This window comes from Temnothorax nylanderi, unplaced genomic scaffold (assembly GCF_030848795.1).
Source record: "Temnothorax nylanderi isolate EJ_2023f unplaced genomic scaffold, tnyl_v1.0 TNYL_tig0389_pilon, whole genome shotgun sequence".
Classification (NCBI taxonomy): domain Eukaryota; kingdom Metazoa; phylum Arthropoda; class Insecta; order Hymenoptera; family Formicidae; genus Temnothorax; species Temnothorax nylanderi.
Window position 1 is genome coordinate 36,963 of NW_027249451.1, and position 22,772 is coordinate 59,734.

Below are 22,772 nucleotides of genomic sequence, written 5' to 3' on the forward strand. Positions count from 1 at the left end.
TAGTAGAGCGGTTTTTTGCTTTTCTCGATATATCTCGAAAAATATTTGAGATATCAAAAAATGTTTCTTATAAAAGTTTTACAGTAAAATCTCTTCTATTCGACAACATTAATAATATTTTTTAAAAATAATTTTTTAAACAAAATTTTGATTAAAAATTAAAAAAAATTTTTTTTAAAACCGTTTTTGGGCAGCTATAAAAAATATCTAAATTCATCTTTTTACTCCCCCTACACGTGTGGAAAGTTATATTAAAATCAGAATTTTCCACTTCGCGAGGTTCCCTTGTGAGTTGTATACGCTCTCCTCGTTCTGGTCCTGCTGGCCGTTCTGCTCCGGTTGCAGCTCCTGCTGCACCTCCACCTCTGCTGCGAAAATCTGGCTGCCGGGCGATGTACTCTCCATGATTTCCGCTCTGCCCTTCGCCATCAGCCTCTGGACCTCCTCGTCGGGTAATTCCTCGAACTGAGGTGACTCGTTCGTGCCCTCGTCTACTGTCGGGCCTGCCTGAGTCAAGATTTTTTGCTGTTCGGCCTCCTCGGGTTGTCCACTCGGCTGCACCTTTTGCACCTCGGTTGCCCCGCTGTTGTGGGACATGTCAGGCGTCAGACCGGTAGATTCCCGGCTCTTTGGGGAAATCGAGGGTAAAACCTGCGATTTCAAGGTCGCGTCACATATCGTCTCGAAAACGGTGTCGCCGAATTCGCAAATTCTGCTTGCCACCGCGCGCGTCCGCGTGCATTCCTCGCAGGGCCGTGCGATCACGATTCGCGCCCTCTTAGACCAAGGGTCTGCCGCTATCTTGATTACTGAGTCGATCGCCCAATGCCTGAGATTACCGAAAATCTCACGCTCCGTCTGCGTCACAGGCATTGGCGACACTCACTCCATCATCCGCCACGCGGTAAACATTACTCTGACTCCCGCGTCGTGCGATGGACCCGCGTATTCGACAACCGCGCTTGTGATGAAAACGCTCACTCGGTATAAGCCACGCCGCGTCGAGTCCATGGGTGCATGGAAGCACATATCCGGACTCAAGCTTGCCGATAGCGAACCCATGAAGCTTGACGCGATCAATTTAATCATCGGCGCCGATCTCTTCGGTCTATTACTCTTGGAGGGAGTTCGGAAAGGGGCCGAAAATGAGCCGATTGCTCAGAATACCACGCTCGGGTGGATCCTCTCCGGTCCCGTAGATTCCCCTCCTCCCTCTCCTCGTGAATCCGTGCAAATCCACCACGGAACCGTGCTCGACAACCTCCAATCCGACCTTCGACGCTTTTGGGAGGTCGAAGAAATTCCCCGGACGATTCACATGAGCCCCGAGGAACTCCAATGTGAACAGCATTTCGCAACCACGCATACTCGCACGCCTGAAGGACGGTACGTTGTCAGGCTCCCATTCAAGCGCGGCCCTCCTCAGTTAGGCGAATCCCGCTTCGCCGCCCTTTCGAGTCTCAAACGATTAGAGCGACGGCTTGAACGTGAGCCGAACAATGCCACCGAATATCGCGAATTTCTCGACGAATACCTTAGGCTCGGCCACATGGCCAAGATTCCCCCGGAAGATTCGGTCGTCGATGTCACGAAACGATACTACATTCCGCATCACGCCGTAGTGAAGGATACCAGCGAAACCACGCGTCTCCGCGTGGTCTTTAACGCCTCCGCGCGCACAACAACGGGCACATCCTTAAACGAGCACCTCCTAATCGGTCCAAAGCCCCAGCGGAATCTCGTCGTCGTGATCCTACGATGGAGGCAGTACCGATATGTTTTCACCGCTGATATAGCGAAAATGTATCGGCAAATCCTTGTAGACCCTCGCGACACAGATTATCAGCGCATTCTATGGCGTCGGTCCCCTTCGGAGCCCGTAGAAGAGTATAGGATGCTCACGGTCACGTACGGCTGTGCCTACGCGCCCTTTACGGCCATTCGGTCTATCGAGCAGCTCGCCGCCGACGAAGGATCGCAATTCCCGCTCGCGGTGTCCGTCCTCCTTGAAGAAACGTACGTCGATGACTGTGTCTTCGGCGCCGACGACAAAGCTCTCGCGCGTCAAACTCGGGACCAAGTAACTGCGCTTTTAGATAAGGGTTGTTTTCGTCTCCGAAAATGGGCGAGCAATTGTCCGGAGCTCATCGCCGACCTCGATCCCTCCGATCATGGCCTCGCGAGCACCAAAGTTCTCCAGAACGATGAACATCTCAAAATTCTCGGTATTGCCTGGAATCCGAGTCATGATGTGTTCCACTTTCAAGTCGCTAACCAAAATCCAGGAACAACAAAACGCGCCATTCTCTCAACAATCGCGAAACTTTTCGATCCGCTCGGCTGGGCGGCTCCGGTCATAATAACCGCAAAGATTTTCATGCAGCAGCTCTGGCTCTTAAAGTTAAACTGGGATGACGAGATTCCGGACAATCAGCTCCGTCCATGGGTAACTTACCATTCAAAACTTCCGTGCTTGAATCAAGTTCACATTCCACGCTGGACGCAGCAGGGCACGGACACAGTGCATCTCACCTTACACGGGTTCTCTGATGCATCTACTAAAGCATACGCCGCCGCCGTATATCTTCGAACAGTGCATACAGACGGCTCAGTGACTGTCTCGCTTTTCCTCGCGAAATCCAAGGTCGCTCCTCTAAAAACGCTTACTGTGCCTCGTCTCGAATTGCTTGCCGCGCATCTCCTTGCGCGTCTTATATATTTCGTCCGCTCCACTCTTCAAATTCCGACGGTCGACTGCCATTGTTGGACAGACTCGACCATAGCGCGCGCATGGCTAAGTAAAGCTCCTTCCCACTAGAAAACATTTGTCGCCAATCGGGTCTCCGCAATCCAGACGTTAATCCCCGCGGTCGCATGGCGTCACGTGCTCACCTATGACAACCCAGCCGACTGCGCGTCGCGCGGTCTCGCCCCTGAGGAGATTCAGCTACATCCGTTGTGGTGGACCGGCCCATCATGGCTGAAAAATCCCCCGGAGTCGTGGCCCGTTCGTGATCACCCAGTCGATCACGAGTCCGAGGACAGTATTCCCGAGGCGCAATCTCAGAAGGTCGTGTGCGTTATCAGCCCCCCGGAGCCGTGGGATCTCGCTTCTCGGTTCTCTTCGTGGCCGAAACTCTTGCGCGTTACCGCGTACGTGCTTCGATTCGTCCGGCGGTCAAGCAGCCGCCCCCAGTCTCGCGACTCCGCAAGTACAAGCGATCCACGCCTCCCCCTTCTCCACGTCGACGAAATTCACGACGCAAAAATTTATTGGCTTCGAACCATGCAAAACGATACATTTCGCGACGAAATCTCGAGTCTAAGCAACAAAACCGCGCTGCCGAAGGCCAGCCCACTCCGACCCCTGCATCCGTACATCGACTCTGACGGCCTCCTCCGCGTAGGCGGCCGACTACAAAAGTCTCACCTCCCAGAAGCAGAGAAACATCCCATCGTCCTCCGATCACATCCGCTTTTGTCACTCATCATCGAGCACCACCACCTCCGAACCATGCACGGTGGGTCCCAACTCACTCTCGCATCCTTACGCACGGAATTCTGGATTCTGCGCTCCCGCGCTACGGTTCGATTCATTCTGCACAAGTGTGTCCGATGCGCCCGCGAGACGGCGAAAGTGTCAAACGAGCTCATGGGTGAACTACCGGCTATGCGAATCACTCGAGTGTCCCGCGCGTTCCTCCGTACGGGTGTCGACTACGCCGGGCCCATCGCCACACGGACCGCCCGTGGTCGCGGTCATAAATCTACCAAGGCGTACATTGCGCTGTTCATATGCTTGACGACTAAGGCCATACATCTCGAGCTTGTCAGCGATTACACCGCAGCTACGTTCACCGCAGCCTATCATCGATTTGTATCGCGTCGCGGTCTACCTAACCACATGTATTCCGATAACGGAACGACGTTCCACGGCGCCGATCGGGAATTATCCGCGGCCTATTATCAAGCCGTTCGCGAACCCAACTTCCTTAATCGCTCCATCATTGAAAAAACGACCTGGCATCTTTTGCCGCCGGCCGCGCCGCATTTCGGTGGTCTCTGGGAGGCCGGCGTCAAAAGTGTTAAACACCATCTAAGGCGCTGCATCGAAACGCATACACTCACGTATGAAGAAATGACGACGATTCTCTGCCGCATTGAGGCATGCCTAAATTCGCGACCTCTCGCCGCCGTATCCGAACATCTCGACGACTATCAGTCGTTGACCCCCGGTCATTTTCTAGTAGGAGCGTCACTTGTAGCTGCGCCCGAGCCTAGCGTGCTCGACCTTAACGAAAACCGACTGTCCCGGTGGCAGCTGGCTCAGCGAATTACCGAGGATTTTTGGAAGTCTTGGTCGCACGATTACTTGCATACCCTTCAGCAACGGCCGAAATGGCGCACCGTCCAGCGATTGGCCCGACACGGTCAAATAGTACTAATGCGCAACCCGCTCGCACCGCCGAGCCAATGGAAACTTGGTCGCATAATCATGTGTCATCCCGGCGAAGACGGCCTAACGCGAGTCGTCACCGTAAAGACGAGCCGCTCCGAATACAAGCGCCCTATAAATAAATTGTGTTTTCTCCCAGTGGACATCAACAATGAACAGCCCATCGAGTCCGCCATGGCGGGCGGCACCACTCATTAATTAATACTATATTTTGTCTCGCCCCTTGGGGTCATTTGTTGTAAAAACGATTAATTTCGAATGTAACCATTCGAGGCGGGCGGTATGTTCCGGAATATGCTAGAAGCGCCGCGCCGCGACAGCCCCTCGTCCCATTGAGCCACATGGCTCGTCGCCCCACGTGCGACTCCCCCTCCCACAGCGTGTCAAACAGTGGGAGTGATGGAAATTCGACAGTTTCGGAGCACAGAGAGGCGAGTCGACATTCAACGCCGGTACGAAACGGTTCTAAGCCGTGCCTAGTTCCGTTTGGTTGCCCGAGCTTAATCTGAGCCAGTTAAATATCGCTACCGCTGAGATCGCAATCGAGTCAACTATATGCAAGCAGGCGTGCTGCATGCCGGTGCGTGGTCGCAGTCTACTACACGAACGGCTACTCCGAGTCCGCGTCTTGGCTGTACGTCTAACGGAGCTTCGCTATCCGACTCGCCGAGAGCGCGTAACGTGTCGACCGACACCGCAGAGATCAGGTGCAGCGTGCGCCTCCGCTGGCACTCGACGTCTCCCCCCGTCTCCCCACGGCTCAACCTACCGCTCGCCACAGCTTCAATTGAATAAATGTTATAAGTGGAGTAATCAGCAAGGAGTCGTTAATTTAAACCGTGACCTTAGCCTTGACGATCGAACCTTCCTACAAGGTTGACACACAGCGTCCGTGGTTCGACCACACAACAGTCCCATAAAAGAGCGCGTTTCAGATACATGTCTATGGGCGGTATTCATAGTCCGTTCTCAAGGAAATGCTTAAGATCATCTTAATGAAGATCATCTTATTTAACGAAGATTGTCTTAAGATATTATGAATTCATAGTCCATGCATAAGGTAATCTTATATAAAGAAGGTAATCTTATACTTATGATCGTCTTGTATCCTTTATCTTTGTAAAGTCTGTGCTCAAGACAATGCTCATTTGCGTTCGGGAACTTTCGGAATAATTCTGTTAGAACAACCAATGACAGAGGGATATTCTGCGATATGTCGCTCTATCTAGTTTTGCCGCGCGTTGCACAAAGATTTTTTCTCTTTGTTTTTCTCGGAGAAGCGCGAAAGTCAGTGACAGCTTAACGCCTTTCGTCACGCGTCTCGTACCGGTCGTTTCGAGTGTGCGTCCCGTTGCGAGAAGCGCGGAGTGCTTAATTCACGCGCGCGACATACCTTCTCCCGTTCTCCGGCGTGAGACATAACCTCGAACCTCGAACGTGATGTAGTGCGGGACCGTCGTCGTCGTCGCCGGTGTTGGATATTTCGCAAAGTGTCGTTGAAAGTCAGTGACAGCTTAACGCTTTTCGTCACGCGTCTCGTACCGGTCGTTTTTAGTGTGCGTCCCGTTGCGAGAAGCGCGGAGTGCTTAATTCACGCGCGCGACATATCTTCTCCGGCGTGAGACATAACCTCGAACCTCGAACGCGATGTAGTGCGGGACCGTCGTCGTCGTCGCCGGTGTTGGATATTTCGCAAAGTGTCGTTGTTAAGGTAGTTCTCCGGTCCTTGTGCTAGAGAAAATCGATTTTCTCTCGATTTTCTTGAAACTGTAAATATACGTTAATTTAGGTGTGCTTTATGCGTGGTATAAACTTCAGTACCAGTACCTCTTGCGGTATAAAAATCGAGATACTGAGTACTGAGCCTTCAAAGTTTCAATTTTTACCAAAATTTAGTAAAAGTTGAAACTTTGAGGCTCAATATCTTGATTTTTTATACCGCAAGAGGTACTGAAGTTTATACCACGCATAAAGCACACTTAAATTAACGTATATTCAGTTTCAAGAAAATCTAAAGAAAATCGATTTTCTCTAGTACAAGGACCGGAGAACTACCTTAAGCTGATTTTTCGGGGGCTAACGAAATTAAAACAGACAGTTTATAAGAATCTAATAAATAAAGAAGAAAACGAAAAAGGAAGAGAATATAAAGGAAAATGGCAACAGCAGATAGTAAAAGTAAAAGCAGTAAAAGTAGACATTATACACCGATTGAAAAAAGTTTATTTTTACAAATATTAAATAAATATAAACATGTTATTGAATGTAATAAAAGTAATATTGACACACTTCGAAAGAAAGAAAGTGTTTGGAGTGATATTTGTGAAGAATTTAACAACTCTTCATTGATTACGCAAGAGGTAAGAGAGAATTTTATAAAATATAATTAGGTTATGTAAATAGGTTATGTCAGTAAAACATGAGCTTAATATGATATAAGTGTATAATATACGCAATTGAGTTAATTTGCTAAAATATTCTTATTGTGTTTGCTATCAAAACTATCAGTATATACATATCATTTTGTATAATAATTTTTTATTATTATAGAGAAGTGTACAGCAGTTAAAGAAGCTATGGACCAACATAAAGCAAACTCAAAGAGATGTTATAACAAAGAAAAAACAAAATAGATTTGCTACAGGTGGAAGACCAGAAACACCCTCCACAGAACTGGATCCAGATGTTGCTTTAATAGCACCTGCTTTAATGGCCACAGCCCCTATACTATTTTCATCAAATATGGATGATAAAGAAGTAGAAGGTAAGTTTATTTATCAATAGTAAATAGTTGTCATTGTACAAGCTTATAAGAGCTGAGAGAGCATATGTGAAGGAATAATATCTTTATATTTTAAAAATATAGGCATTGTATTTTAACTGAAGAATATTTAAAGATTTAATACCATATCCAATATATAAATAATATGATATGTTTATGTATGTAAACTCTACTTGCACTGTGATTGCCATTTTCTATTATTCAATTAAAATAATTATTGTTTTATTAATTTTTTACAAACAGCTATTGTTTCGCTTATTATAAATGGCTATTGTTTTTACATTGTTTTTTCACTGAATTTCAGATCGAAAACGACTGGTGCACAATATTATGGATGACATGGCAGAAATTGAATTAGATGACAATAATAAGGAGAACGATTCAATAAACATTTTATGTGAAAGTAATACTAGGTGCGCAACTAAGTTTCCGGGTTTCACACATAGATGGCACCAATAACACATGTACTCGACTTACATGTCTGAAGTTGTCTGAAGTTATAGCTTGGATATCTGTTAACAATAACCAGTCGTTATATAAACACATATCGCAATGCAAAAATATTTTTTCTAACAACGGAGATGTCGAGTTTTGTGCCAAATAAACAGCATTTGCGGGAAGCTGCTTTTCTGCTTTAACTTGAAAAAAAATGCAGCTGAAGCACGTCGTTTGCTTGAGGAGGCCTACGGCGAACATGCACCATCGAAAACTACCTGTGAAGATTGGTTTAAACGCTTCAGAAGTGGCGATTTCGACACTGAGGACAAGGAGCGCTTTGGTGGGACCAGAAAGGAATCGTGTACTATGAGCTGCTGAAACCGGGCGAAACTGTCAATGGGCATCGCTACCGACAACAACTGATCAATTTAAACCATACATTGCTCGAAAAACGGCCAGAATGGGACACGAGACACGAACGAGTGATATTGCAGCACGACAACGCTCCGTGCCATCGCAGTTCCATCGTCCAGGACACCATCAAAACGCTGAAATGGGATCTGCTACCGCACCCGCCGTATTCGCCAGACCGGGCGCCTTCCGATTATCACTTGTTCCGGTCGATGGCGCATGGCTTGGCTGGGCTACACTTGACCAATTTCGAAGAAGTGCAAAATTGGTTGGATGAATGGTTTCGGTCCAAAGACGCGTCGTTTTATTGTCGCGGTATTCATGTATTGCCAGAGAGATGGCGAAAATGTATAGCTAGCGAGGGACGATACTTTGAATAAACCATTTTTTGTATTTCTCTTGAAATTTTCCATTTTTTATTGATCAAAAAAACCCGGAAACTTAGTTGCGCACCTAGTACATCAAGTCCCAAAGGTATGTGCTATTCAAATATATGATAGTAATTAGAAATATATGTAACAAATGTATATTTTATATATATAAGTTTATCTGTATGTCTGTATGTATTTTGAATTATTTTTTGACACTTTTAGATGTTATATCTTTTTTACAGAAATTATAGCTGATATGTTGCTGCCAGTTGAAACTAAAAAGACTTTGAAAAAGCCCAAGTTCATAGAAAAGGAACACGAATTTACAATTGATATGACAGGTGAAACTAACAAGACTGTGAAAAAGCGCAAGTTTACAGAAACGGAAGACGAAGTAAAAATTACAAGAATAAAAAATATAATAGAACAAGAACGACAATTGGCAGAAGCAAAATTGAGACATGAAGAAACAATGGCTACTATTAAAGAAACTCATTTGAAAGAAATGAATAAAGTAGAGCTTAGAACATCATTAGCAAAAGCAGAATTAGCTGAAATTCTGCTAAAAAAAGAAAAAGATTACACACTCAGAATCTAATAGATTTTAACTATAATATATTTTACTATACTATATATATTTTTATTTTACTACCTATATTATGCAATATAACTACGCAATACAATACTTATAATAAAACCGTTCGAGATTCCGTTATCACGTTGCGCCATCTCATCAGATGGCAGCATCGATCGGGTATCGACAGGCCGGATCGACGCGGCAGCTTGCGCAAGCACGGGCGCGCTCATCGCTGACTTCTCCCTCGGGCCAGTGTGAAAAAGCATGTCCGCTCTGTGACGAGTAGTACGACGTGTGCTCTGTGTCTTTTCTCGAGGAGAACTGTATACCGTGCCGCTCGCAGTGATTGAAGCTGCCAAGAGACTGTAAAGTGTAAAGAGACCGCTCACCCCAGCCAGCTCTGGTACATCAACACGACGACTCAGGCTCACACGTGCGCGAGTGCCGACCGCCACGTGTCTCAACGGCTCACGGGCGAATCACCACGAGCGAGGCAATTTATACAATTGCCTCGCGCATCAAAAGACTTCTCATTATACACCGCTCATCGTTTCTCAGGTCAGACTGTACATATTTCATTAAAGACGGCTCAGACTGTGGTCTGAGTTACACAAAAAATAAAGGAATAATTCGTTAACACCCTCCACGCGCGTCCTTCTCATCCCGCTACCATCGCCGGGATTAATCAGCGATTTCGCGAACATTTGGTCCTTCGAGCCGGATGCGTGGAACTTATGGTGTAACTCAGACACAGATCACGTGAAAAGGGCATGCCCTTCGCGATGTGCCACGTAGACATTATAGCGCTTTCGCGAGTGAAAGACAGACATTCTCACGCGCGCTCGCGAGTGTTACACAAGTGTTCACGCGCCCTCGCGAGTGTCACATAAACAGTATCACGTGCTCAATACATGACTCTCGCTTCGCATAACGCTTTTCTCTCGCGTTCCTCGAACGTTCTCGTCTCGTGCAGCATTTTCTTACACGTGTCTCGACGTTTCTCAGGTTTCTCATCGTGAACAGCTCAGGGGCGGCTCATCATGACGGATCCCGCCAAAACCGGGACGGGTGGGAAGACCCCGCCATTGCTCGAGCTGCCGGCCGACAAGCGCACATCAGAACGCCAAGGCTCACCGGCGCGGCTGTCCGCGGAGCTCACGCTGAAGGTGCAGACGCAGATGAATCGCATCGCAACGGTGCGGGCCATTAGCCAAACGTTGCCATCTACCGCGGATGACACGTCGGTGGATGAAATCCTCCAGATCTCGATCCAGCTCGAGGAAGTGCACAAGGCGTTCCTTAAGGAACACGCCTATTTCGAAGTCTCATGGCCGGCTGCGCTCATCGCTCATGAGTACTTCTCGCAAAACGCCTTCGCCGTGGAGGCGCAAGAGTGCATGGCGGCTCGTCGCTCTCTGGCGAAGCTCAAGGGCGCATTGGCGGAGAGGCTTGCTCCGAAGGCGGCGCTTGAACCGGCGCAGCCCGCACAGTCTCAACAGAGACTGCCGGACATAAACATCCCGTCATTCAAGGGCGATTACGCTACATGGCTCACGTACCGCGACCTATTCAGGGCCGTTATCCTTGATAGCCGACAAATCACTGACGTGGAAAAACTTCACTATCTGCGACTCTCGCTTGAAGGCACACCTGCTCAGCTCATCTCCGGACTGCCTCTCACCGGAGATTCTCTCAACCCGTCATGGGAGATGCTCGTCGAGCGCTACGAAAACAAACGCCTGCTCATTCAGTCGTATCTGGACCAACTCTTTGCCAGCTCAACACCAGTGCAGAGAAACGCCGCATCACTGGACAAGTTGCTCAACACCTTCAAGGAAGGAATAAAGGGCCTGCAAGCCTTGGGCGTCTCACAGGATCTGGGAGATAGCATCCTGGTGTACCAGCTGTCCAGGCAGCTGGATCGCCAGACGAAGGAGCAGTGGGAGACGTCCTTAGGAGCCACGCGCGAGTATCCGCGATTCGAGCAGCTCGAGCAGTTTCTCACCTCTCGAGCACGAGCACTCGAGAGGATAGAGTCCACGGCCAGCTCAGGGAGCACGGTCGCCTCAACATCCAGGCGTTCGACAGCTCAACATGCGGCAGTTCAACCAGCCCGCACGGAAACATCAGACGGCTCCACGGTATACCCGTGTGACTGCTGCAACGGCACGCATTTCGTGGTGACGTGCACCAAATTCAGGGACCTCTCACCGGTAGAACGACAGAAACTTGTCATCTCACGGAGGCTCTGTTTCAATTGCCTCGGCCGCCACAACGTCCGCTCATGTAAGAGCTCACGAGGGTGCAAGAAGTGCACCAACCGACACCACACGATGCTGCATGAAGCTCATCAGGCGAACTCATCAGCGAAGCCGAGCACCAGCTCAGCTGCGTCAGCTCAATAGGAAGATGGTGCAATCGTCGCTCACTCCCCTTTGGCCCGCTCATTACACTCAACATTATTAGCTACGGCCCTGGCTCAGATAAATTCATTTGTGACTACTCAGCGCGTACGGCTTCTCATCGATTCAGGTTCAGAACTCACCTTCGTCTCTGAATCACTCATTCGTCAGCTCAACATTCCTCGTCATCATTTTGTCATCATCATTACTGGAATTGGGGGCGAAAAGTCAACTCAAACTCGAGGAGTTGCCTCACTCCAGCTCCGCTCACTTCACTCAAGATCAGACGTCATCATTCAAGCTCACATTCTGCAGACGTTAACCAACATCTTGCCATCATTCAACGCTGCACCACAGGAATGGCCGCATCTCACCAAGTTAATCTTGGCCGATCCAGACTTTCTCACACCACGGCCAGTGGATATCATCATTGGAGCTGACTCATATGGGCAGATCATCAAGCCCAACATCATCAAACAAGATCCATTGATGCCAATTGCGCAGATCTCAATTTTTGGATGGCTCGTTCTCGGACCTGTCGACACATCATCATCGGCATCTGCTGCAGTGCATCATGCCTCGATTCAGGAGAGAAAAGATGCTCTCGACGAGTTGCTGGCGAAATTCTGGACACAAGAAGAAGTGCCTGCAAGTAATACTCATGATCTTACGCCTGACGAGCAAAGATGTGAAGAATATTACAAGAGCACTGTTTCGCGGGACTCAACAGGTCGATACACGGTTCGACTTCCGTTAAAATCATCACCTGATACTCTTGGGGATTCGTATCACACTGCGCATCGATGCCTGCAGGGCTTACTAAGAAGATTCGCACGAGATGACAACTATCGACGCCTGTATCATCAGTTCATGACAGAATATCGAGAGCTCAATCACATGACGGAGGCCTCACCCGTCTCCAGCCAGCACGCGCAATATTACTTGCCACATCACGGCGTGCTCAAACCAGACAGTGCAACCACAAAATTACGTGTGGTGTTTAATGGCTCGAGTGCATCTACATCCGGCCGCTCACTCAATGATATCATGTACACGGGAGCCAAGTTGCATTTAGACGTCACAGACGTTTTGCTCTGGATTCGACAGTTTCGGCATTTAGTGGCAACTGACATCACCAAAATGTACAGGCAAATCAACGTACATAAGGATGACTGGAATTTACAGCGGGTCCTCTGGATCGACAAACAACTCAAGGAAGTGGAAAATTATCTAACAACGGTCACGTATGGTACCAAGGGTGCCCCGTTCTTAGCAGTGCGAACACTTCTGCAACTGGTGAAGGATGAAGGCCATAAGTTTCCCCTTGCAGTGCCGCCACTCACTGAGGGTCGATATGTTGACGACACTTTTGGAGGCGCCGACACAGTTCAGCAGGTGATAAAAATTGCAGTGCAACTGAAGAATTTGTGCATGGCGGGCGGTTTTCCATTATCAAAGTGGCACGCGACTCATCAAGATGTGCTCACTGCGGTTCAAGCAGAAAAGGAACAGGGCTCACAAATTGCATTTGACGATTGCACAACCAAAATCCTCGGATTAAACTGGCTTCCTTACGAAGATTCATTCACATTCTCAACAAGGATCTCATCGCACACCAATCATTTCACCAAACGCCTCGTTTTGTCTGAAGTGGCTCAGATATTCGATCCACTAGGCTTTGCATCACCAGTAGTGATCAAGGCGAAGGTGCTCTTGCAGGAGCTGTGGCTTCATAAGCTCCGATGGGATGAACCACTGCCATCTTAGCTCTCATCACGATGGCTCACCATCAGAAAAGAACTCACCAGCTTAAGCAGAATCTCAATACCTCGATGGTGTAACACATGGAGTACCTCGTCAGTGGAATTTCACGGCTTTTCTGATGCTTCTCAACTAGCAATGGCTGCAGTCGTATATATCACCGTCCGCAGCTCAAACGGCGCCACGATTTCATTGGTGTGCTCCAAAACTAAGGTAGCACCGCTCAAACGGCTCACCATCCCGAGACTTGAACTCTCCGCAGCACTGCTGCTCTCAAGGCTCATGCGATACGTTCAAGCCACCTTGAAGTTGAACGTTACAGCAATTCACTTGTGGACGGACTCTCTTGTGACACTCACGTGGATCAAATCTCATGCATCGCGCTGGAAGGATTTTGTGAAAAACCGAGTTTCTCAGATTCAAGATCTCACTGCAAAGGCACACTGGAGATACGTACCTGGTACATCCAATCCAGCCGATTGCGCATCCCGAGGCTTGACTACTGCTCAACTCCAAAGCCACTCATTATGGTGGACGGGACCACCGTGGATACTCACACCTGAAGCATGGCCATCACAACCCGCGCTGTCGGACGAGTTGAGCTGCAGTGAGGCCCGTCCTGGCATTGCGCTACATGCAGCGGCATCTCAGTCGGAATACCACTGGGACCTCATATATAGGTACTCAACCCTCAATAAATTATTGAAAGTAACAGCTCTCTGTTTCAGGTTTATCTCTCTCTTGAGAAAGCGCCGAGCCAAGTCACTGGACTTGCACTCAGCTTTGGAGAAGGCCAGACTATTCTGGATCAAGGCTACTCAAGCGGCATACTTCACGCATGAGATCAAGATGCTCACGGCCAATTCGAGACTACCACCTACTCACGCATTCAGTCGATTGACTGCGTACATAGACGCTCAAGGGGTTATCCGAGTTGGCGGCCGCCTCAACCAATCAGCACTAGCTCAAGACAACAAACATCAGGCGATTTTACCGCGCCACTCACGGTTCTCAACCTTAATCATCGCCCACGCCCATTTGCGTACCCTACATGGAGGAACACAGCTGACATTGGCTCATGTCAGGCAACAATATTGGATCATCGGCGGACGGGCTCCGGTGAAGTCTCATATCTTACGGTGTGTCGTGTGTGCTCGGCAGAGGGGGATCCGTGCTCATCAACTGATGGGCCAACTACCTCTCTCTCGGGTTACGCCGTCACATCCGTTTGCTCATACAGGAGTCGACTATGCCGGACCGCTCACCATCAAGACATGGAAGGGACGAGGTGCGAAAACATACAAGGGATGGATCTGTGTGTTCGTCTGCTTCTCCACCTCCGCAATTCACCTCGAAGTAGTCAGTGACTACTCATCAGACGGATTCATAGCAGCCTTCCGAAGATTTTCAGCGAGAAGGGGAATTGCTCAGACCATGTACTCGGACTGCGGGACAACTTTCATTGGAGCAGACGCCGCGCTCAAAAAAATGTTCGTCCAAGGCGCTCAAGAACATCAACGGATTGCTCAAGTTTTGCAACTTGACGGCATAAGATGGGAGTTCAACCCACCAGGTGCTCCACACATGGGGGGCAAGTGGGAGGCGGTTGTAAAGTCCGTGAAGTTTCATTTGAGACGGACCATCGGGGAGACTCTATTCACGACGGAAGAACTAACAACGTTGCTTACGCAAATCGAAGCCATCCTCAACTCAAGGCCTTTGGAACCGTTGAGCGACGACCCTAAAGACGTCTCAGCGCTCACCCCAGGTCATTTTCTCATTGGAGGTCCACTCACTACCATACCCGAGCCATCTCTGATCGACCTGGCAACCTCGCGACTATCTCGGTGGCAGCTCATCCAGCAGCATGTTCAACATTTTTGGGCGCAATGGTCGGCGCATTATCTGCAACGCCAGCAGGCGATATCCAAGTGGCATCATCCTAACAACAACATCAAGGTGGGTTCTTTCGTGCTGCTCACCGACGAACGCTCTCCACCGTGCAAATGGCCACTCGCAAGAGTAACGGCTTTGCACCCCGGAAAGGATGGACTTACTAGGGTGGTTACCCTCAAGACGGCCACCACGACGCTCACCCGGCCAATTGCCAAGCTTGCCATATTACCCATTTCATCAGGATAAAGGATCAAGAGTAAGGAATCATCAACAAGGTTGCTGATGGCGGGCGGAATGTTCGAGATTCCGTTATCACGTTGCGCCATCTCATCAGATGGCAGCATCGATCGGGTATCGACAGGCCGGATCGACGCGGCAGCTTGCGCAAGCACGGGCGCGCTCATCGCTGACTTCTCCCTCGGGCCAGTGTGAAAAAGCATGTCCGCTCTGTGACGAGTAGTACGACGTGTGCTCTGTGTCTTTTCTCGAGGAGAACTGTATACCGTGCCGCTCGCAGTGATTGAAGCTGCCAAGAGACTGTAAAGTGTAAAGAGACCGCTCACCCCAGCCAGCTCTGGTACATCAACACGACGACTCAGGCTCACACGTGCGCGAGTGCCGACCGCCACGTGTCTCAACGGCTCACGGGCGAATCACCACGAGCGAGGCAATTTATACAATTGCCTCGCGCATCAAAAGACTTCTCATTATACACCGCTCATCGTTTCTCAGGTCAGACTGTACATATTTCATTAAAGACGGCTCAGACTGTGGTCTGAGTTACACAAAAAATAAAGGAATAATTCGTTAACACCCTCCACGCGCGTCCTTCTCATCCCGCTACCATCGCCGGGATTAATCAGCGATTTCGCGAACAAAAACAAAGCATATTAATATATATTGTTATGTGTAAAAAATATTTTATTGTAATTTACAAATACATTTTTTTATTTTTTTTGCTACTACATTACATGTGTAATACTTACAATAAAATAGATCATATTAATATGTATTGTTACGTATAAAAATAAATATTTTGTTATAACCTACAAATATCTACAATTTTTTTTACTTTTTAATTTTGTTGTTGGATTACGTGTAATAATACAATTCACATTCGACAGACTAAATATTGTACAATTTATTGTGTGTTGTATTCGAAAATTTATCTAAATAAACGCTCAATAAGTGCTTGTCGTACTGCAAATCCTTCTCCTGGCTGCCAATGTGGTGGATTCACTGGAACTTCTTCATATTCGTCACGTGGCTCGTCTTCATCATCCTCAGGAAGTTCATCGCGAAATATAAGTGCAAGATTGTGTAGCACTGCACATGCTATTACAATAGTTGTAGAGCATAACAATTTTGTGCTGAGTCCTCTTGAGAGACAAGGAAATCGTCGTTTCCATACGCCGTACGTTCTTTCTACAATTTGTCTCGTTCTTCCGTGAATAGTATTGTACCTGAAAATAATAGAGATATTTCTTATATATTATTTATTTAATCCATGCCTCACATAATTTAATCTATTTTGAAATTATTTGCAAAATAGATCAAACTATGTGAGGCATGGATTGAATAAATGCACAATCTGATTGAATACATATTTTGCAGAATTGAAGTTATCTTGAATGTAAAATGGAATTTTACTTGATACCCAAAAAATATTCTTAATAAAGTGATCATTGATCATACATGAGTATGTGATATTTTTGATATTGAATACGAGAAAAATATTCTTACATTAGTCGTCTGTCTGAGGATTTTCTATTGGTGTCAAAAGAAATGGTAAAGTTGGATAACCAGAATCACCAACTAGCTTTCCATTTAATTTTCCTTGTACATATTGCATATATATTCTTGAATTCTGAAAAATCCTGCTATCATGTTGACTGCCAGGATATTCCGGTACAATGTCAATAAATTCCATGCGAGGTCCAACAACAGCCTTTATTATATTGAAGTAAACACAAACATAATTAAAATGTGTTGTGTGTGTGTGTGTACATATATATATATATATATATATATAAAATTAACATGTATATATATTAGCAGTATGTAAATAATTGTTTGGTATAATTAGCATATTTGTCAAATATAAATAACATTTAATAACATACCTGCACATTTAGTGAAAAGTATCCTTTTCTATTACGATATACTTCGTCAATACCATGAAATCGTGTATGTGTTAAACGTATATGTGTGCAGTCAATTGCACCATCAATCCCTGGTAAACCAATTGCTCCGTTACCATATCCAAGAACTCGAAATAATCGATAATTTTCATTTTTTCTTTCCGGAATAGTGGGCATTTTTATACATTCTTTAATCAAACTAGCGAGCAGAGCTGACACACCAAAAATAATTCTGGATATTGTTGGTTGTGATAATGCCAGTGTGTCTCCAATAACCATCTGTAATTTCACATACACAAAAATCGATTATTTTAATCATTTAATACACACACATGCACGTACACACGCACACATATTATGTACAATAATGTATAAATGTATAAAATATATTATATATATCATGCTACTAACCTGAAAACTTGCACTTGCATAAAACCGTAGACAGACTAATAATTGTATAGCAGGAGAAATAGGTAGACCACGATTGTTGATCTTCGTCAAATACTGCTCTATTTTGGGTAATAATCTATATAAAATAGATTCCTTACAGAATCTAAAGCGTCTTTTAAACTCCAATTCTTCATAAAATTCGAATGGGTTATTTGCATCGCGGATATACCGTTTGGGAATTCTTATAACTTCAAGATCTTCGATATCTTCAATTTCTTCAATATTAATTGCTTGAATATCCATTTTTCTTCTTTTCTTTTGAAATTACCTTACTAATAAGACGCAATACGACACTGTCTTCTTCTTCTTCGTGATGTGGCCTTTGAGCGAAATTTCGCACGCGATTTCTCCACGTTCCGCCCGCGTCCGAGGTCCGAGGTCGGAGTGGTCAGACGCGAAGATGAATAGATGATGCTGCTGTGCTCACGCCGCGAGCGCATGCACGTTTCGTTCGCCCATTACGGCACGCTCGCTCGTGCTCTCCTCGCGTTGCACAACGACGACTCGACTCCGAGCGGGCGTAGGTTACGACTACGACTACGACGAGATTCTTCCACGCGGACGGAGGACGGACACGACACGCTCGCGACTCGCGACCCACTGTCGGGAACTCGGGTTGATGCCGTAGCCCAAGGACTGCGCGGATCACTTCTCCCTGCGGCCAATACGACACTGTAACTTAACCTTCTTCACTAGCGATTTCAAATAAGATCACCTCAATAGCTCATTTGACACGACTTGATGAAGGCGGTCTTATTTGCACTTTTTTACGTCATACAAGACTGTCTTATTTGAAGACGATCTTCATTAAGGTAATACTTAAGGTGCGATCTTAAGATTACCTTAAGTCGCAACTATGAATCTAGAGGACATCTTAAGATCGAACTTAAGACGGTCTTAAATATAAGAACGGACTATGAATACCGCCCTATATCACGCAGTTCGTACGATCCTTCGGGAATGGTAATCTCCTTGTCGTCGTCATAGTAGAATTTATTGTTCGACGAATTTACATTCGGTATTGTGTGATAGGTTTCAAAATCTGTCAGACCGAGCTCGTAATCGCCGTCGCTCAAATCCATGACGGAAAAGTAGCTTACCGCGAGGATGCTGCTCTTGCCTGTGAGCGTAAATGTCAGTGACATGTTTGAATGAATACTGAGATTAAACAGCGTAACGCCGGTCTTTAAATTGATTGTCAATCGACTGTAGAAAGCGCAGACACAGTTGTCCGCAATTGCGCTGATCGTATCGCTGATAAGGCGTGCGATTGTACTCTATCTTCGTCACATTGTTCTTTAGATACTGCGTCAATTCTCTCGGTGGTCGAAGATTGCCAAAACTGTCGAAATATATGGCACGATCTTCCCTCTTCGCGTACGCCACCCAGTGAGTACCCGGTCCCTCAGTATTATCCAAATTCACGATACCGCTCTCGTTGCAGTTGTACGTTGGTAGTTACACCCTTGGGGATTTTTAGCGTCTCCTCGACGTTTTTTTTTCCTCGAGATTCCCCGTCTGCGTTTGTACGGAGCGAGATAAAGTCCGTGACCTTCCATGGCGCGATTATGACGTTGCATCTCTTCCAGCTGACGCCGCGCGGCTTTGTTATCGTTCACAGCCTTTGCGACTCCCGCCGCTCCGCCGACCAACGAGCCGAGAACTCCCAACAACGGCAGGATTGGCAGGATACCGCCGCGTTTCGCTACCGGAAGTATTCGCTTGTTCTTCTTCTTTTTCTTCGTTTTCAAACCCATACCGAGTTTCGTTTTAGCCTTCATGGCCGCCCAGACGGCTGTAGCTGCAGCTCTCTCCGAGAGTCGAATCTTTCGCGGTGACACGTTTTCGCGCTTTCGCGGCGAGTATATTGTCGGCGACGTGTCGTTCTGCGAGATCGTTGCTACGCGAGTAGGCTATGTCGTGCTCGCGACACGCTGCGTCCAATGGATTAATACCCCGATCACCTCTTGCCAATCGTGTTTCTAAATGAGTTCCCGGACCGCAAAATTGATAGCCGGGGATATGTAATTCGATCGGAAGCGCGTTTATCGCGCGATTTAACAGACCTCGACCTATCTTCGGTGACATTCGCCGCAGTTTTTTTTATCAACGGCGGCGGACCGTCGATGTGCGTTTGCTGACACGGCAAATTATAATGTATTAAACAGCGACGATATTGCTGAACCTCCAAATCTCCCTTGATATGTTCGGGAAGCTTATCCCACAAATAATCTATGTAATTATAAAACTGTTGTAGTAGAATGACCTTTGGAATATACTTCAACTGCTCGGCGGTTAAATCGTAAATATCGCTGTTATCCGACATGAGCAAAAACATTTTAAAGACTGAGCATCTCAGCACTACGCGCCTCTATAAATAGGCCAGCTTTCTCGATACTGTTTTTCATTCGTTGTGGAGGGGATGTAAAATGCGGTTCGTACGACAATCGCAGACGATCAAAGTGACAAACTTTGACGATAGGATACAGTTAACGAAAGAGGTACGCAAACATGGAGACATGCTACCGATTTCTATACGCGGCATCATCTGCGGTCCGTCGAATTGCGGCAAGACGAACGTCTTGATAAGCTTGCTGGAAAGTCCGCACGGTGTACGTTTCGAGAACGTGTATGTGTACTCGAAATCGTTGCAGCAACCGAAATATCGATATTTGGAGAATATACTAACACCGATAGAAAAGATTGGCTTCTTTACGTTTTCGAATAACAGTGACGTCATTCCACCGAGCGAGGCGCTCCCGAATTCTATTTTTATCTTTGATGACGTGGCGTGCGACAAGCAGGATACGATAAGAGATTACTTTGCAATGGGCCGGCACGCGGACGTTGACTCCTTCTATCTTTGTCAGACGTATGCGAAGATACCGAAGCATCTTACACGCGACAACGCAAATTTATTGATTCTGTTTAAACAGGATGGTACCAATCTGAAACACGTATACAACGATCACGTAAACACAAATATGTCTTACGATGATTTCAGTAAATTGTGTCATACATGTTGGAAACAAAAGTATGGATTCATGGTGATAGACAAGGACAGCGCGATTTCGAATGGTCGATACAGAAAAGGATTTAACGACTTTGCGATACCGAAACGTGGTTAGTTGTTGTCGACGCGTCGACTGAACAACGTTATCGCAACATGGACAGCGGCGAGGAGATTAGAGAGCGCGAGAGGATAGCAAATCAAATTGCGAAAACGAGCAATTCGATTCGCAAAAAGTATCACGCCTTGAAAACTGGTAAAATGGAGGAAGATATCGCGTTGGAGAGACACTATAAGCCCATCATCGAGCTTCTAAGGCAGATTGCCGAAAACACCGTTGGCAAAGAATCTGATGTGTCAAAGATTGAGAATGAAACGGCGTGGGAAGACGAAGAGCCAAAGCTCAAACGAAAACGACCAAACCCCTCGTTTAACGATCGATAAATGTGTCATCAAATTTGAGCGAAATAACCAAAATTTTACAACCGTATAAATCGAAACGATCGAAAGGTCCATTGAATGAACCACCGATAACCTCTGCGCCTTCCGTACAACCCACAATGCTCGAATCACTCACAAACGACGATGTTTTCGAAACCACGGATGACTCACTCGTGACGTCCGTTCGACAGCAGTTGCAAACATCTGAGGGTCGAGAAACGTTGCGAGATCACTTGGGTCCATTGAGCCAAAAGTACGTCGGGGCAGTTTTGAGCGGTGATAAAGAAAGCGGTATAGACACCGTGTACGGTGTTTATTTCAGCAACGATGGAATGATGCTCGGTAATAAACGTTTTGACGTGGACAACGCGGACAACATAATTATCGACGGCATACGATACGCTGGCACACGCGGTCTTTACGAGTTGATCTTTAAGAAAATTCTCAATGACAAAATCTACACGGAGGACGACATGCAAAAGTACAAGAGTATTCTGTTGATGACGAATGCTCATAAACGCAATCATGATGCTGACGCTCGATTAAATGGCAACAGGGGATACAAGTACAAACAAATAATCGAACCGTTGATTTCGGGTAAAAAAGCTGGAAAATGGATACCGCGTGCCGTGACATTAAACGGCAACAAGATCGACCATATAATTGCATCGTCGATTTCGGGTAAAGAAGCTGGAAAAGGTATACCGCGTGCCATGACATTAAACGACAACAAGATCGACTATGTTCATTGGGACGATCCCAACGAGCTTGTAGATCGTCTCCGATTGCTCGAAGCTTCGCGCCTAGCGGGTCACACCGGTCACGATAACGAGATTCTGTCGATTATCGAGGAACTTCTCGAGGTTGGACTTATTATAAATTAAATGGCGCGACAGCGATCCATACAATCAACATCGAAATGCCGATCAACAAGTTTGGTATATCGCTCGGAAGAGGCGGTGCGGAACCGTACTATCAATGGAGCGGATTAATCAGAAATTACGTGCGCGATAACGCTCTTTGCATGGTCGCCACCGACTTTGACGCGAAATCGCGCAAGATTCGACGGATAGCGCCGCCTGTAGATGATGGGGATGCCGCCAATAAACGTTACGTGCAGCAGAGCGTGCAAATTTTGAAAGATCGACAGGATGAAATCGAGAGAAAGATGGTCGCATTCCAGAACAACGTGCAAATTACCCTAAACGAAGTTCAAAAGATGATTCAAGATGTAATTGCGAATCATCGCGAATAGATAAGAACGTACATCTGATCTCTGCGTCAGTTGCGCGTCATCGTCATGGCTAGTAAGAAGCAATCAACTGGGAAACGGAGGCTGGTGGAAGAACTACATGCTCCTGCGAGAAGAAATTTTTCGCGAAGACGCGTCATAGTGCGCGGATACGATAACCTGTGGCAGGCGGATGTGGTCGAGATGCGTCCATACACGCGATTCAACAGAGGCTACCACTACATACTCACCGTTATCGACGTGCTGAGCAAGCACGCATGGGCCGTACCGCTCAAGGCCAAGAGCGGAACCGAGGTTACTACGGCGATTACAAAAATAATTCGAGACGGCGGAAGATGTCCGAAAAATCTGCAGACTGACAAGGGGAAGGAATTTTACAACGCC

At 46.8% G+C, this 22,772-nt stretch overlaps 6 protein-coding genes across 6 annotated transcripts; 5 read left to right on the plus strand and 1 right to left on the minus strand.

Annotated features, from left to right (window-relative positions):
- Nucleotides 1-595: 595 nt before the first annotated feature.
- LOC139782122 (uncharacterized) lies at nt 596-2,818 on the plus strand. The gene has a single exon (XM_071721072.1). It carries the CDS (start codon nt 596-598, stop codon nt 2,816-2,818), a length of 2,223 nt encoding a protein of 740 aa, XP_071577173.1.
- A 696-nt stretch (nt 2,819-3,514) lies between these two features.
- On the plus strand, nt 3,515-4,654 carry LOC139782123 (uncharacterized). Its single transcript, XM_071721073.1, has one exon. It carries the CDS (start codon nt 3,515-3,517, stop codon nt 4,652-4,654), a length of 1,140 nt encoding a protein of 379 aa, XP_071577174.1.
- Nucleotides 4,655-6,612: 1,958 nt separating this feature from the next.
- On the plus strand, nt 6,613-9,056 carry LOC139782124 (uncharacterized). Its single transcript, XM_071721074.1, has 4 exons — nt 6,613-6,816; nt 7,007-7,220; nt 7,543-7,641; nt 8,701-9,056. Exons 1-4 carry the CDS (start codon nt 6,613-6,615, stop codon nt 9,054-9,056), a joined length of 873 nt encoding a protein of 290 aa, XP_071577175.1.
- A 1,157-nt stretch (nt 9,057-10,213) lies between these two features.
- On the plus strand, nt 10,214-13,204 carry LOC139782125 (uncharacterized). The gene is made up of 2 exons (XM_071721075.1): nt 10,214-11,248; nt 11,753-13,204. The coding sequence occupies exons 1-2, from the start codon at nt 10,214-10,216 to the stop codon at nt 13,202-13,204; spliced, it is 2,487 nt and encodes an 828-aa protein (XP_071577176.1).
- Nucleotides 13,205-13,336: 132 nt separating this feature from the next.
- LOC139782126 (uncharacterized) lies at nt 13,337-15,340 on the plus strand. The gene has a single exon (XM_071721076.1). The coding sequence runs from the start codon at nt 13,337-13,339 to the stop codon at nt 15,338-15,340; it is 2,004 nt and encodes a 667-aa protein (XP_071577177.1).
- A 919-nt stretch (nt 15,341-16,259) lies between these two features.
- LOC139782116 (putative nuclease HARBI1) lies at nt 16,260-17,928 on the minus strand. Its single transcript, XM_071721067.1, has 4 exons — nt 17,647-17,928; nt 17,218-17,514; nt 16,840-17,042; nt 16,260-16,563 (listed from the first exon to the last, which is right to left on the minus strand). Exons 1-4 carry the CDS (start codon nt 17,926-17,928, stop codon nt 16,260-16,262), a joined length of 1,086 nt encoding a protein of 361 aa, XP_071577168.1.
- Nucleotides 17,929-22,772: the final 4,844 nt, after the last annotated feature.